Below are 14,574 nucleotides of genomic sequence, written 5' to 3' on the forward strand. Positions count from 1 at the left end.
TGCATTCAGGTGCGCTCTCAGACAATGGGAGATGGGACTTGTCAAACCTGGGGGGACTGTGTGGATCAGGCGCCACCTACTGGACATTAGGGTCGATGCACTTTCCTTTAGTGCAATTTCGGCTGCTTTCATGTCAGAACCATGTGACGGTCCCAACATAAACATAATGTGATAAAATATTAGAAGCATGCTCTTATTTATGATCAGAATATTACATCACTGACCACCTCATGCAATTCCCATGGACTGAGATTGACTCAGAATCAGAATTCCTTTATTGGTCCTGCAAACGAGGATAAGTTCTGTCACTTGAACTTTTATTCAGTTATCATACTCAATAGACGTCTTTGGGAATATGCATTAGGAGGCGTCTTGTCCTGTCTCTCTTTTTTTTTCAATGCTTTGAGATTGGAAGTAGGACACACCGACTCGACCCGACTTCCGACTTGCAATGGAACGCACCATTATCACATGAACATTTGGGTGACACTGTAAACAGTAGGTGGTGATTATGCACGAAGATATCGCGATTGTTCAATCAAAACAGGTTAACAGGCTTGAAAGTTATGGTGCATTTTCATCCCCAAGTTTAGCCTTTCAGCAGACCTTTCTGGCTGTTAAACAATGCTTTTCAATTAAGTGTGGTTTGGCAGAGGCAGATGCCATTCCTTCTTTCTATATGGGTGTCAAGTTTCACAGAAGTTCCACTAAAATATATAGAATATAAAGAGATTCAACCAGTATAGGAAGACATGTGTGTACTGAATTTAAGTCACTAGGTTAAAGGGCCTGGAAGCTATTGAAAGATCAGATTTTAAATAATAATTATAATTATAATAACACCCCAAAAATCACCAAATGAAACCACATTTTACAAATGTAAGTTTTATTTTTCTTGTTACATAAATGTACAGGACACCAAAGAAGTACAGTACATTGCAAAGGCAGTAGTATTTACAAGGCGAGAGGCTACAACAGTTCTCGTGGAAGCTTTACAAATATGTAGCTATCTCTGTCATTCTACATGCAACTCAAATTGTAAGTTCATAAAAATACAATCGTGTGAGTCTCCGCAAAGCCCCCATTGCACTGTACAATTATTCAGTTAAAATAGTTTCTGTATTTGTTCATAAATTTTACTATTACACTTTATAGTACATAGGATTTGCAAGCTTGGCAGGTTTAAAAGATGAAATAAAATATTTGTTTTTCTATAAATCTAGTCTGATAAAAGCACGTTTTTCTCTTGCAAATAATATAAATAATTTACCTAAATGCTAAAAGCTGCACAGTTAACAGGTACAGTAAGATGTTTTAAGTAACCCACAGCAGCTTGTAGTGTAGGTGTGGGAGACAGTAGTTTTGCAGCATGTCAATGTAGTTAAATGTGAACAGTTTATATAAGTCAGTATCCTTGATTCCATCTGTGACGGTCGTCTGGTTTTTATATCACACACTCAAGCAAACCCCCCTCCCTGCCCCCACAAACACACACACACACACACACACACACACACACGCACACACACAAAAAGACTCACTACTTTCACTGCGTAATGAAGCCTCCCTTTTTCTGACCTAACAATTTGTTTCTAATGTTATGATATTCAAATACATTCTTTCAGGATACAGTAAAAGTCTTCCACTTCTGTGAAGGATTGCACATTTTCCCTTAACAATTAAAACAACACAACTGAAGGAGAATCACTTAGCTTTGGTATGTCATTTGTTTCTGTGAAAGTTGTTGACCTCAGTAGCAAGTGGTTGCTTCGTGACAATTTTCTATTATTAGTGCAATAAAAGCCTAAGTTTCCTTGCGACGGCAAAGTCTCTCATGTTTCTAAAAAAACAACAGTATTGCTGCACATCTGAAGCTCTGACATTCTGACATTCTCCGAGCACAAAGATGTAGAGGGCTTGGTTATTCCCAGGAGTGAGCACGGAGTACTTGTTAATCGCTGAGATGATAGCAGCAACCCCAGACAGGACCGGAGCCGAGGCATGGAACAGGGCGCTGTGCGGGAGCTGATGTCACAGGCTGCTGGACCGCCATCAAAGAGTTGAGCCTGAGACCCTGGAGTCTGGGAGGAAAGCCGTGATGGCTCGGTAGCCTTGGGCTCGCCGGATCATGTCCCGAATCTCCCCGTTAAGTTCCATCAGCTTGACAGAGATTTCTGTCAGGTCCTGTTTTGAGCCCACGAGAGCAAAAGTTCCCGTCTGACCCAAGGTCTGATGTCTGAAATAGATGTTGAGTAAGGTCTGAACCTCATCCTCAGAGGGGCTGCCAAAGATGTCGCTCGGCCAAGTAGTTCTGTAATAAATAAATAAAATGTTATTTGTTTGACTGGGGACATTTCTTGTGTGCCCTTTTCATGTACAGAAATGTAAACCTTTTTCTTTTCTCACCTGCACTCACGAATGTAGCGGACGGCCGTCAGAAACTCGTTGTTCTTCAGACATTCAAGGATGGCCTGGACAGCGACCTCAGAGGAGCTGAAGGTGGGCTCAGAGCAGGAGCTTTCCCGGGCGGCGATCTCATCATTCGTCACGGAGGCTGCTGCTACCCTCAGGTTGCTCTTCAACTCATTTAGCTCTCTGGACATATTTGTCAGCTAAAGGTTGAGAGTGAGAGATTCATATTAGATGGCAGGTGTCATGGTTCCAAAAAGAGAAAACAAGCAAATGCATTATGTACCTACCTCGGGAATGGAGCTTATTGCATGGACCTGTTCAATCAGCTTACAGTAGGACTGAAAGAGCAGCAGCAGCTGAAAGTGGAGTTTGTAGAGTCTTTGACAGAGCTCCAGTTGCTGAAAGACAGAAAAGTGGTTGTGAGCAAAAGGTGTCTTTGGGGTGGGTTTCTCTTTCTACTCCTATATTACTTTATACTTTATCAGGGCGTCTCAGTTCTGCATCTGGTGGACACTAAACTCACATGTAACTACAGTAGAACTACTTGTAAATAGATGTCAAACTGAATGCCACTTTACAAGTGCTGAAAATGGGATTGCAGTAAGTCTAAAATGTGGTTTCAGAAGCAGAAAAAAAGACCATTTCAAACAACAAAGAGGAACAAGTCTTTCCAACTTACAGCCAGAGATTCCATTTGCTACAAAGCAAGCATGTTACAGGACAGAGAAGAAGTAAGGAAAACAGAGAATCAACGGAAGGGCATGCAATTCCTCATGGTTTTTCAGTTAAGAGGGGTGGAAAAGTATTAGCACAGGTCATTTTATTGGCATGCAGAGAGGGATAAAAAGTGAGGGTTGATGTATGTGTAAATTAGAATTCAAAGGGGGTCTGGAAGTCGCCATGAATTAAATGTGCCCTGTGGAGTTTTTGACCTCTAGCAGCAATATGGAGTGGGTCCCTGTTTTTCTCTTATCTTGTGCACGACCAAGGAGAACATACATGTGCACACACACCGGCGGTTGACAGGATACATCGTCCTACAAATGGTGTCAACGACAGGGAAGAAGAAGACTTTGTTCATGTAAACATGGAGGCAAACAAGGCCGGATTAAATGACTATACTCCTAAGAAAATGCTTCATGTGGGAGGAAATACACACTCGACACATTCGTTAGAGCTCAGAATGCACACAAAACATTTGATGAGAGAACTAAAAAGACATTTTAAATTTGTTTCCAGGAAAACTCCACAGGGCCCCTTTAATTAAAAAGCCAAGTGAAACAAGCCAAGCACAATTTTGCCTGTCAATCAGCACAAATGCACTCACTTTGGTGGCAATCTCTTAGCTATATAATTACAAACTTTTAACAGCAAAACTTTCCGTTTTGCTGTTTCCTTTCCTCGGCTATAAAGTGAGCGTAACCATTTACTGCTTGGATTTAAAAAATGCAACTGAAGAAAACTTGCTCCCATGCTCAGCAGAGCTGAAAATAATAACAATGCACACTGGAATGAGGTTATCAACGTGACGTGCGGCGACTTAAGGTTGTCAGTAACTTGACATTTACACAGTGCGAGAGAATTAGAGGTAACACTCACAGAGCTACAGTACCACACAGTAATCGTAATGCAGAAAGTACAGTGTGAAAGGTCAGTCGAGGTGGAATCTTTCATATTTTCACAACTATTTTCTTCTCTAGGTTGCATACTGGCTGAACGCATTAAACTAAACCACATAAAATAGCAGAACAGAAATGTACATTATCATTCAATAGATACGACAGCATGTCAGAGTTGTTGCTCAAATTCCTAAAAAAAAAAATAAGGCTTTACCTTTTCTTCATGCTCCGCTGGTTGACTTGTTATCACGGTGCCGCCAGGACTTCTGGGAAAGGTGGCCTTACAGTTGCTCAACCACTGTGGGTGACGGACACAGCATAAAAACAATTTAAGCAACTTGACGTCAACATACAGGTGATCCTCCAACTGGAAAGCACATTGTCTGATGTCCTTACACAGAGAGCCGCCTCCTTTCTGTTGTTGTAAGTATCAAGATACTCTTGAAGTTCCAACACGCTGAATTTCATTTTTTCCAGCAGCCCGTAAGACATAATCTGTGAGAAAAAGAGTTTTGATGTTGAATTTGTTCAACTACCACTCGTTGAAAACACATCAGAAACAGGGAACTCCGAGGTCACTCACTGTGTCTGCATCAATGAATAGCGTCGGGCACTCCGAGCATGATGTCAGCATATGAGACGACCTCAGAAGCTTTGATCCTAATCCTCTCAGGCTGTCCCCGAGGTAACTCACAGCGTCACAGGTCAGGGAACAAAATTTGGTCTGAATACTCTGCAAGGCAAACAGAAATCTGGCTGTGATACTGTCAATGTCACTCCTACATTATATCATATAAGCTTCTTACAATCTGTTCATTTTTTGTGTTTCCCTGTCAGCTTTGGTCAGCGAAGTGGACAACATCTGTTTAACGAATCTCTGAAGATTTTCAAGCTGAGAGCATCTACAGTGCCCTCTTTTTGTCATTAATCAGACCTCTTCTCCAAAGGTTAATCAGCCAGATAACTAATCCTGTTACCCTTTCACTTTAGTTATTCAGTTGGATCAGGCACACCGGAGAAGAATCTGCATTTGTCTTTTACAATCATACTCAATGCTCTCTACATTTAATCCATCCCTGAGGAGCAGTGGGCAACCATTATTTGAACCTCCCCTTTTCTTTAATCAGGTGTATGTTGACGACGACACACCACTATAGTACCTGAAATAGTGAAGAAAACACATGGAAAGTGTAGACTGCGCAGGAGCCATCAGAGTCAGAAACAAGCTGGTTGATGTGGCTTCGCCACGCCTCCTCCGCGTCGTCGCACACTGCTGGTTGGAAAGCTGCCAGGATGGCGGAGAAGAAGGGTGACGGCGGCGGCGAGGAACGGGACTCCAGCATGTCGTCTCTCTCCTCCTCAGCGAGACTGAGCGGATGAAGAAAGCCACGTTGTTAACACTGTCAACTGTGACTTGTTATCGAGAGAGAAACTGTTTCAGAAGTAGCATTTTTATCCAGTGTTTTTATCCGAGGAGGTACCTCGGTAAGCAGCCGTCAATGTCCAGCTCTCCTTGACAGTCAATGTGAACCACGTCTATCGTCAGACTGTCACCACACTGAAACTCCGGAGGCAGCTCAGTGATGGAGAGACAGATGTCTTCCTCATGGACATTGGTGTCTTCATCGTCTTGGGACACCTCATGCTAAAAGAGAGCGAGGGGGACACATACTTTCTCAGCTGTTGGAAAAAAATGACCAGAATCATGAGCAAATACTGCGGCAACATGCAGTAAAAGGTTATTATCAACGCGAATGTGTTTCCTCTGTTAAACTGAATCATTACATAGGTAATCGTGTGGGTAAAATGGATACACTAACCTTGGCTCGGGACCCTACGGACACTCCTTGTCGTGTTTTCTTTCATTTGGTAAATTTGGTTTGCATGAATTGCGCCAATTAAATTGATTATAAAATAATTAATAATGCAGCCGGCGTCGTGGCCCTGCACACTCATGTTTTGGGGCAGGCAATGTGTAAACCTTTTCTTGACCTCCCACATGCCAAGAGATTTTTAGTTGTTGCTTAGAGCCACCCACACAGAAGCAGTAGGTATACACATTGCCTTAAACAGACAGACACAGAAAGGAAGATATATATATATATATATTTTTTTTAATCTATTGCTGGCTACGACCCCCCTAACATCCCCAGACAACCTCTGCCACAATTAAAATAAGGCACAAACGAGCCCAAAGCGTTATTGATTGGCTGCTTGCAGTGTTTTTGCTCATTCAACTTTGGCATGCAGCTACTGAAATATCAAGAAAGGACCCTCCTCATGCTCTACTCTGAAGAGAGGAAAAGTAGAAACCCCAAAAAACTTAACATAGACTGAACCCAAAGCACATAAAGCATTCATGACATTTCACAAGAGAAGATGCAGCAGAACAGCTCCTATTTGGCAAAATTAGTAAAGAACTCTAGGATGGAATTGCGATAGTTATTAGTAGTTCCCAGAATCTCAGACACTCTGAAGCCCTTATTCACCCGCTGCTTCGAGTCCTCTGGCAGTTGGACCTCGAAACTAGGATTTTTGGTGTTCAGAGGAGTTGACTCGGCCGAAGTTGTATCGTAAAAGGCGGAGGGAGAGTCCATCCTCATCTCTGCCGTTGGAGAGAGGTTGGCAGTCTGCAAAGAGACAAAAGTCAAAGTTGTTGGTATCTTCTCGAGAAAGAACGTGTCATTTCAATCAATCAAGCTTTTCAGGATTATTGAGAGAAAAAAAAAAAAAAGCTGAGCTCAAGACACTGGATTGAAAAGTTTTGACACTGACAAATCTGCAACATTCCTGAACTGCCTGTAAGCACTGACGGTGGCAGAGTGGCTGTCAAATCAGGAGCGAGAGGGGAGTGGGTGACAGCTGCATGGGCACATGGGCTTTCCATCTGCCACCACACTTTCCTCACACACTGCGTGAGGACGAGTAGTCATGGAGTAACAGAAAGATGACGCAAACAAGACAAATGATGATGCAAAACTTTCTGCTCAGGTCTCAGACACAGCAGTGTTCATTACAGCCTACAATTTGTGTTGGTGGGAGATTTAAAAGAAAACATTTGGAGCTTGAGGTTGACCCAAGAGGAAAAGCAACATAATCATTAAAATCACATGCATTATCTCCTTGGGAGCATGGATGTGCTCAGAAAACGTCATTATCTTGCGTGCAAAGTTGAAAATAACCTGAGGGTGGCACAAGAGGAGAGCTCATGAGACAACAGGGTGAACGCCCTAAATACATTTCAGTTGCTCACTGGGTTTTGATAGTTTTGTCAGGGTAGTGGGTCAAGTTAATTTAAGCCTTTTCTATCAAACAGAATCCAAATACACACAATGCATTTTGAGGGTGACAAACAGGAACTTTGTTTACAAGAAAACACTTTCAAATTAACATGACGTGGACTCAAATAAGTTGCAGAAATTGGATGGGTGATTTTAAGTCCCCCTACAGAGACAAGCAGCTTCCTGGCTACTGTAGCTAACAGAAGGAATAGTGCTTGCAATTGTGCATGAACAGCTGTTAGCATTCCTCACCCTACAGAAGATTAATTTAAGATTTTTCAATACCTTCTGAGCCTTTTTTGATTGATGCTTTTAAAGACTTTTCCAAGGCCTGCAGACAACCTGTGATGAGGATAATTATCTGATGCTTGTGGGCTTCACCAGCCACATGTTCCCTTCATGTCGATGCTCATTTGCTGGCACACAAACAAAGGTGAACTTACAAGCTGTGAGTGGGAGAGTATCTGGCTGGCAGTGAGAGAATCTTCCTCGGACGACTCGTCTGAGTCTTCATGGGTGATCTTGCTGAGGCTGGGCATGCTGCTGGACAGCTGACTCTCCTCCAGGGGCTGCAGGTCGCTCTGGTCCAGACTGTCCATGGAGCGTCTGCGTACGCCCCAGTTGAAGTTGTCCATAGTCTCTCCCTGCAAACAGAGCACGGCCTTGAGTTACCAGGTAGCAAGAAGTACAGAACAAACTCTAATCTAACACAAACGCATGCACACACACATACTGTACACACACGTCCACACACTCATGCTGTAGAAGCTCGGGGAGGGGAGGAGGAGTTTTCCCCCCTCATAGCTAAGAATGGAGTTTGACACTGTGTTGCGAGCCCTTCACAGTGTATCTTCACATAGAGAGTTTCCTCAAACCACTACTAGAATACCCAAGACGCTGGTGAAACTGGCAGAGAAGTCTGGGTTTGAGAACACCTTGATATTGTCAGACTTTAAATATTTACAGGTTTTTTCCCCCAGAGTCTGGCTGCTTCTTGTACTGACTCTTCAACAGGACATGAGTGGAGATGTCGGCCAACCTCCACATTCCACTGAAGCTCCACATCCACAGATAAAATAAGGATGACTTCCTGTGGTGATAACATTAATACTACACTGACAGAAAGCACAGACGTTGACTTTGGTCCATCAGATTCTTTTTAAAAGGAAACCACTCTATATTTTAGATGAAATACGTTGTCTGTGATAAGAAAACTTTCCTCACACCTTCTCAGGCTAGTTCTACTTTTTGAAGTGTCACTTATAAAACTGCCTGTGAGCCACTTTCTCTGACCACTGCAGTTTTTTCAGTCTGTGTCAAATTTCAGCAGGGACAGAGAGAACAGCTGAGACTGTCCTGTTCCAGGATACACAGACACACAGTTACTTCTACAGCATCAGATGGCTACTTCAGTTAAAGAAAGAGATGTTCATAACGGATCAATGTGACATGAGTGTTGTTAAATGTCACCAGTTAACAATGACCGTAAAAATGAGAACAACACCGTGTACAGCTTTAATATCTGGGTCTTGGTGTAATCTGACAGAAGTGACTGGATCAAAGTTTGATATCTTCTCCTCAATGTCAACCAACAAAAATGTTCACTACATGAACGTGGAGCTTGAAAATGTTTTTTGTATAATTTGCTGTTTGGACTGCACAATGATTTCAGTGTGATGTTTACGAGAAAAGCAGAAAATAAACAGCTTCTTCTACTGTGTCTCTAGATGGAGATATGATCCCAGGTGTAGTTTAGACATACGACTGAGTAATGTTTAAAATCTCATCATGTTGCTCAGATTCCCAAAGTTTTTTGAAAGGAAGGTAAAAAAAATACTGGCGAAGTGAAAACAGATGCTATATTCCGATGCTCAATTTGTACAGACTGTTATTGTAATGTGCAATTATGTTGCAAAATCAGCATCAGTGAAAATTCAGCCACTCAAAACATACACGTGTATAAAAGCCTACGAGTATGTAATGGTTTCAAAGGGGATAAGTGTGTAAAATATCATAACTTATACTTGTTTTCTCTCATTAAAAAGGAAAACAGACTGTTTTTCTGTTGTTTTCAGTAATCCACGTTCAATATAACTTATACTGACATGCATTTCACTGGTGATCATTAGACTTACTGCTGCACGTGTGAAAAGGAAGCTGCAGTCAACATGATAAATTGCCTCCAGTGATGTCACCTGGTGGCTTAGTTGCATTGTGGGTAATGAAGGCACTAGGGTTTGAAAAGCAGTCCGCTGGTCTAGCATTGCACTCCTATATCTATGAACACTTACCCACAATGCAACTTAGCACTGAGTGACATCACTGGAGGCAGTTTGTGTGTTCATGCTCAGCTTCCTCCAGTGGCTAAAAAGACTTTATGGTACTATTTTTCAAACATGCAGTAGCACTCGAGGACCTGTAAACACACTTTAATGTGTAAATTATGCTTAGTTATCCTTTATGAGTTTAGTGAATTAATATTTTGCACTTCAGTAACATGGCACAATCTGTCATCATGCAAAACACATTTGCTACTCTTTACCAGTGTGGCATTTCACTAAATTAGCAAACATGCCTTTTAAGAACACAGCAAGAACAAATGTGACATGACTAAACTTACCTGTAGCTCCTAGATAGCAGCAGGGAGAACAGAGAAAAGAAACCCTGTTACACAGAGCAGGCAGACCTGAGCCGACACAGTATGAGAGTACTCTTTGGAGGAAAATACTGTGGTCGAAAATGTGTGAGAGGAAGCTTGTTCATGTTCAGTCGTGTTCTTGTCGAGGTACCAAGACTCACCTCTCCGTCCTCAAGCTCCACATCAAGGAAGTCAAAGTCCCTGAAGACTCTGAACTGCTGCTCCGAGGTGGTGTCGTCCATGTTGTCCGGCTCCCGGGTCCCTTCATCGGAGGACACCAGGCTGGGCTGGTGCTCCATGAGGTCCAGCTCCCCACAGCTGGAGAAGATCACCTATACAGAGAAACAAAGAGAAAAAACATGATAAGGGCCATTTTCCGATGCAATGACGCTCAAAAAGTTTCATCTCACTGCGATTACGTGGCGCGTCTTACCGAAGGGTTTTTTGTGAGCCCCACTTCTTGTCCACACAAAGACAAAACATTCACCAGCTTTTCACGTGTTCTTTTCTGCAGAGGGCGAGAGGAAATGGAAACATTGTGAGCAAAACTCGGATGTCACAATTCAATTTCACTGAAACCACATAACACTTTTATCCCAAATCAAATTAGCAGAAGGCTGAGCCAGAAGTTAGCTGTCTCAGCCGATTCCAATTGCAATACTTTCTGCATGAATGCATTCAACATGTGTTTTTGTAACAAATCCAGATATAGATGGCATTTAAATTTCGTGTGAAAATGGGGAAATAATGTGTTAAATGGGCATCAAATGCACCTCTGAAACATTTTCACTTTATGAACATAGTTCTCCAAAGAAACAGGAAGAACTCCTCACCTGTGAAGACTGAGGCCTCTTCCAGCTGACCGGCACCAGGACGTTGTTGGAAGTGGATCCCGAGGAGGTAGACGAGGTGCTGCGGGTCACTGCGGTCGTCCTGCTCTTCACATCTTGGCCTGGGGAACGCTGCAGGTCGTCATAACGCCGACCAATCACCGGCGTCTAACAGCACAGACAAAAACAAACAGACACGTGGAGGCAGGGTCAGGGGAAGTTATGTCAGGCAGTGACTCCACGGCAGCTCCTGCTTCTTCAGTTCCAAGACGACTGTGCGGCGAAGTTTCAACACAAGCTGGCACTGACTTTTTATCAATGTGCTCAGTGTTTATTCCACTTGGCATTCCGATTGTGTGAAGCCTTTGCGGAAAAATAACCCTACATTTCCTCTGCTGTATCCATCGGTCTAAAAATATCTGGGTATTTAAAGACGTATCACTGGTTTGTCCTGCGTGTCTCAAGTACAAACACACACACACGCTTGGCTGTCCACTCGAGCTCACTGATTCACATACAAAGGACGGCAGCAAAGCGCTGACATCATTTCCTGCCATTCATGAACTACACAAATAGCTCCCTGTTCAGTTCCCACACATGCACCACTCTGTATCTTTGACATCACTTTCCAGCTCTGCACTGCTAACGGCTAATTGTGTTTACCTTTGGAGCTTTCAAGCTAATCTCATGGGGTTTGGTCAAAAAGAAATATCAGCATTGGGGAAGGGGAAGAAATGGTTTCCTCTCTGAGAAGCTTAACAAGATTCCACATTGCCTCACTAAGCACCACACCCTGGAAAATACAGGAAAAAATACCGGGGGAAATATAAAAGCATTACGCTCTCACACGATAAAGAGAAAAGTCGGAGCCTCTTACCTCAGATATGTCAAAGTGGAAATCCAGTGTTTTCCCAGGCAGGGCCTTGGAGGAGCGGTCCCAGACACGGCTCATGTCCTCATAGGAGAGGTCACTGTGTGGGGATGAAGGTTGCACCAAGCTGGCTGATCGAGAAACCACCAGCTTCAGGATATTCAGCGCTTCCCCCCAGTGGACCGTCTACAGCCAACACAGACATGCACACACCAGATCACCACCACAAAAACCAGCATAGCCGCAGGTTTAGAAGGAATCAACCACAGATATCTCTCTGTGTGGTTTAATGCAGGTCTATTTTTAGAGAGAAGCAGTTCTGGCAGTTGGCTCACATAAGGAATCGAAAGGAAAATGGATTCAGTATGAGGCTAAGCAGAGGCCCGGCCTGTGGCAGAAAGGCAGACTGTTTATAGTTTGGGTGTGTCTACGAATTTACTGCGCTGACACAGGACATTTTTTTTCTTCCTTTTTTTTTTCTCCATGAACAAGACTCTTACTCAGAGCACCATGGCCAAAGATTTCCAATGATCGCATCTGATGCAAGTGATCGTATGGTTTCACATTCTGAGCACCCTCAGTTAATCTCAGTGACAGACATGTCCTCAAAAAATGAACATCCATTCACTACAAATGAATATAAGATTTAATCACTATTTAGTCACTGCATGTTTTATCTAATTATCTGCAGTGGAACACATGTTACGGGTCTTTCACTCACCTGAACAAATTTCTCAATGGTCTTGAGCACCTCCATGTTGAAGGGTTTGGCTTGAATCCCGCTCAGGTCCATGTGACTGAGGAGGCTGTGGATGATTTGTAGAAGCGTCTGCTGCATACTGGGGAGACCTTTCTCCAACAACTGTTACAACAGAATTAAAAAGTAACTATTGCTGTACAACCCTTTTCTATCGCTGCTCATTAAATATGCGATCAGGTGACAAACCTCTGCCATGTAAGTGACCAGGTTGAGGGTGATGTCCGAGAAAGCTTCGTGAAGATAGCGGCACACCACGTTGACCCAGGAGGAGCAGTCTCGCGTGTAGGAGTGCGTTTTGTACAGAGTCATGACATGAGCGAGGTTGGAGAGCTTGGTGTTCTTCTCCTCAAGGCAGACCTGCACGCGAAAAGGGCATCAGCTGCACCAAATGTCATTTTTTTACATTTCAAGCATCTTCTGAGGTTTCTTGATTAAAGCTTACACTGTCTGCTGTCATATTTTATGACATCACTGTGATGTGATTCATCTAAATCAATGAGAGTCCTTTTTTAAATTGTTTTTTAAAGGCTAAATGGCAACAAATACGGACTGAACAGAATATTTTATTGGATAAAAACATGTTGTGTATTTTGGAAATGATAAAATTAGCCTTCTTTTAATGAACTTTGACACTTGGAGTTTAAAACTGAATGAATAGACATTAAAACGAAGTTGTGTAGCATTCAAATATGGATTTGGAATTCAAATGTTAACAGTATGAATGAAGCTTTGAACTGTTCAGTCCAGCCCTACTCAAAAGAATAATTGTCTTTTAGCCAAAATGAGGTAAAGACCATTAATGGAGTCAAACCTGCGCTATCCTCTCGGCGACATCTCGACAGAACTGCGTTGGGCCGTCGAAGTTCTGCACGAGATGTGGAAGCAGGCAGAGAACATTCAAGGGGAAACCTAAAGGATGAAACAGACAAGTTGATTTAATGTCCCAAAAAAAATGTACTTCACCAGCTTTGTTCAATTATATGGATACAAGTTTTTTGTGTGGATTTTAATCAAATGTAACATTCTCACTGAATAACAATGTTCAGGTTATCTCTGTACCTATGGCTTGTGAAGTGTCCACGACAGGCACTCGTGACACAGGTGTGAGCTGGCAGAAGAGCTGCAGCGTGAGGTCAGTGGTGGACACGGAGGTGAAGCCCTTCAGCAGCAGCTGCTGCAGCCCGCTGAAGCTGCTCCATCTAAGCTGGCTCTGCAGTTTCTCCAGCTTCTCCCTGTTCTCCGGTTTGTCGAGCGACAAGTGGCCCAGCAGCTTATTCAACAGTCTCAAAGACATCTGATACTCAAACTCAAAGTCCGACTCCATCAGCGACACCGCCACCCAAAAGATGGTGGCCAGCAGGTTGCTGGGGTGGTTGATGTTGGTCCGGTCGGCGACGTTGTCTTTAGATGAGGACGAGCTGCGGGTCGTGGCTAACAAAACCTGCTGTTCACAGGCTTGGATACGGTCCAGTGTGGCGCTGCGAGGTGGATCAGAACACCTGTCCGCCTCTCCGAACTTCTTGGGGACAGAAGAGCTCCGCTGATGTCGGCTCCTCTCCTCTCTTCTGAGATTGAGCTGCCCGGTGCTCTTCCTGTTGGACAGCAGCTTGAGGCTGGTGAGGAAATCTGGAGAGGAGGCTCTGGAATCAAAACACATAATATATTAGTTCAATTAATTCTGACAAAAAAAGTACCTTCTTTCATCATAAAGATATGTCGAGGAGACACAAACCTCGTCAAGATAGCCATGAGATCATTGTTCTTGAGACATTCAGCCAAGTTATCCACCACAGACTCCAGTGTAAGTAACACTTCCATCACATAGCCCTGCAGGAGAGAAAAAGACTGTCAGGGATTTTCTTGTATTTTTGTATCATTTAATTATAACAGAGTATGAATTAGTTAATTGCTGACAAACACAGCGTCAGTGAAGGTGGAGGGAGGGTTTTGTTTTCTGGATGCTGGATTTGGATTTGATGGACAGGTTGAAGGATTAGCTGATGACGATCTTGGATTTCTGCCATTAGATGATTATTGGTTTTAATGCTGTATTCAAGTGCTCATGAGAGGGTCAAACCTCCAGGGCATCGAAGTCATCAACTGAACGGCACTGAATTCATTCATGTGATACAAACGCAGAACACAAACAATCGAGTAAATCAA

The 14,574-nt window shown here is 43.1% G+C and overlaps 1 protein-coding gene across 3 annotated transcripts in view; it reads right to left on the minus strand.

Moving 5' to 3' along the window:
* Nucleotides 1-867: 867 nt before the first annotated feature.
* Nucleotides 868-14,574, minus strand: part of frya (furry homolog a (Drosophila)) — a 52,980-nt gene continuing 39,273 nt past the window's right edge. For 2 of the 3 annotated variants that reach the window (XM_030392244.1, XM_030392252.1), the window contains exons 43-63: nucleotides 14,144-14,238; nucleotides 13,471-14,051; nucleotides 13,223-13,320; nucleotides 12,598-12,768; nucleotides 12,373-12,513; nucleotides 11,658-11,837; nucleotides 10,784-10,948; nucleotides 10,384-10,458; nucleotides 10,112-10,282; nucleotides 9,933-9,941; nucleotides 7,756-7,956; nucleotides 6,521-6,661; nucleotides 5,513-5,676; nucleotides 5,192-5,399; nucleotides 4,615-4,764; nucleotides 4,428-4,526; nucleotides 4,246-4,329; nucleotides 3,092-3,109; nucleotides 2,700-2,810; nucleotides 2,407-2,612; nucleotides 868-2,311 (exon numbers count right to left, since the gene is read on the minus strand). In XM_030392244.1, coding sequence (XP_030248104.1) covers nucleotides 2,053-2,311; nucleotides 2,407-2,612; nucleotides 2,700-2,810; nucleotides 3,092-3,109; nucleotides 4,246-4,329; nucleotides 4,428-4,526; nucleotides 4,615-4,764; nucleotides 5,192-5,399; nucleotides 5,513-5,676; nucleotides 6,521-6,661; nucleotides 7,756-7,956; nucleotides 9,933-9,941; nucleotides 10,112-10,282; nucleotides 10,384-10,458; nucleotides 10,784-10,948; nucleotides 11,658-11,837; nucleotides 12,373-12,513; nucleotides 12,598-12,768; nucleotides 13,223-13,320; nucleotides 13,471-14,051; nucleotides 14,144-14,238 — 3,327 coding nt within the window. In that variant the 3' untranslated portion in view covers nucleotides 868-2,052. The remainder of the gene's footprint in view (nucleotides 2,312-2,406; nucleotides 2,613-2,699; nucleotides 2,811-3,091; nucleotides 3,110-4,245; nucleotides 4,330-4,427; nucleotides 4,527-4,614; nucleotides 4,765-5,191; nucleotides 5,400-5,512; nucleotides 5,677-6,520; nucleotides 6,662-7,755; nucleotides 7,957-9,932; nucleotides 9,942-10,111; nucleotides 10,283-10,383; nucleotides 10,459-10,783; nucleotides 10,949-11,657; nucleotides 11,838-12,372; nucleotides 12,514-12,597; nucleotides 12,769-13,222; nucleotides 13,321-13,470; nucleotides 14,052-14,143; nucleotides 14,239-14,574) is intronic. The other variant, XM_030392260.1, reaches the window with a different exon arrangement.

This window comes from Sparus aurata, chromosome 2 (assembly GCF_900880675.1).
Source record: "Sparus aurata chromosome 2, fSpaAur1.1, whole genome shotgun sequence".
NCBI classification, from domain to species: domain Eukaryota; kingdom Metazoa; phylum Chordata; class Actinopteri; order Spariformes; family Sparidae; genus Sparus; species Sparus aurata.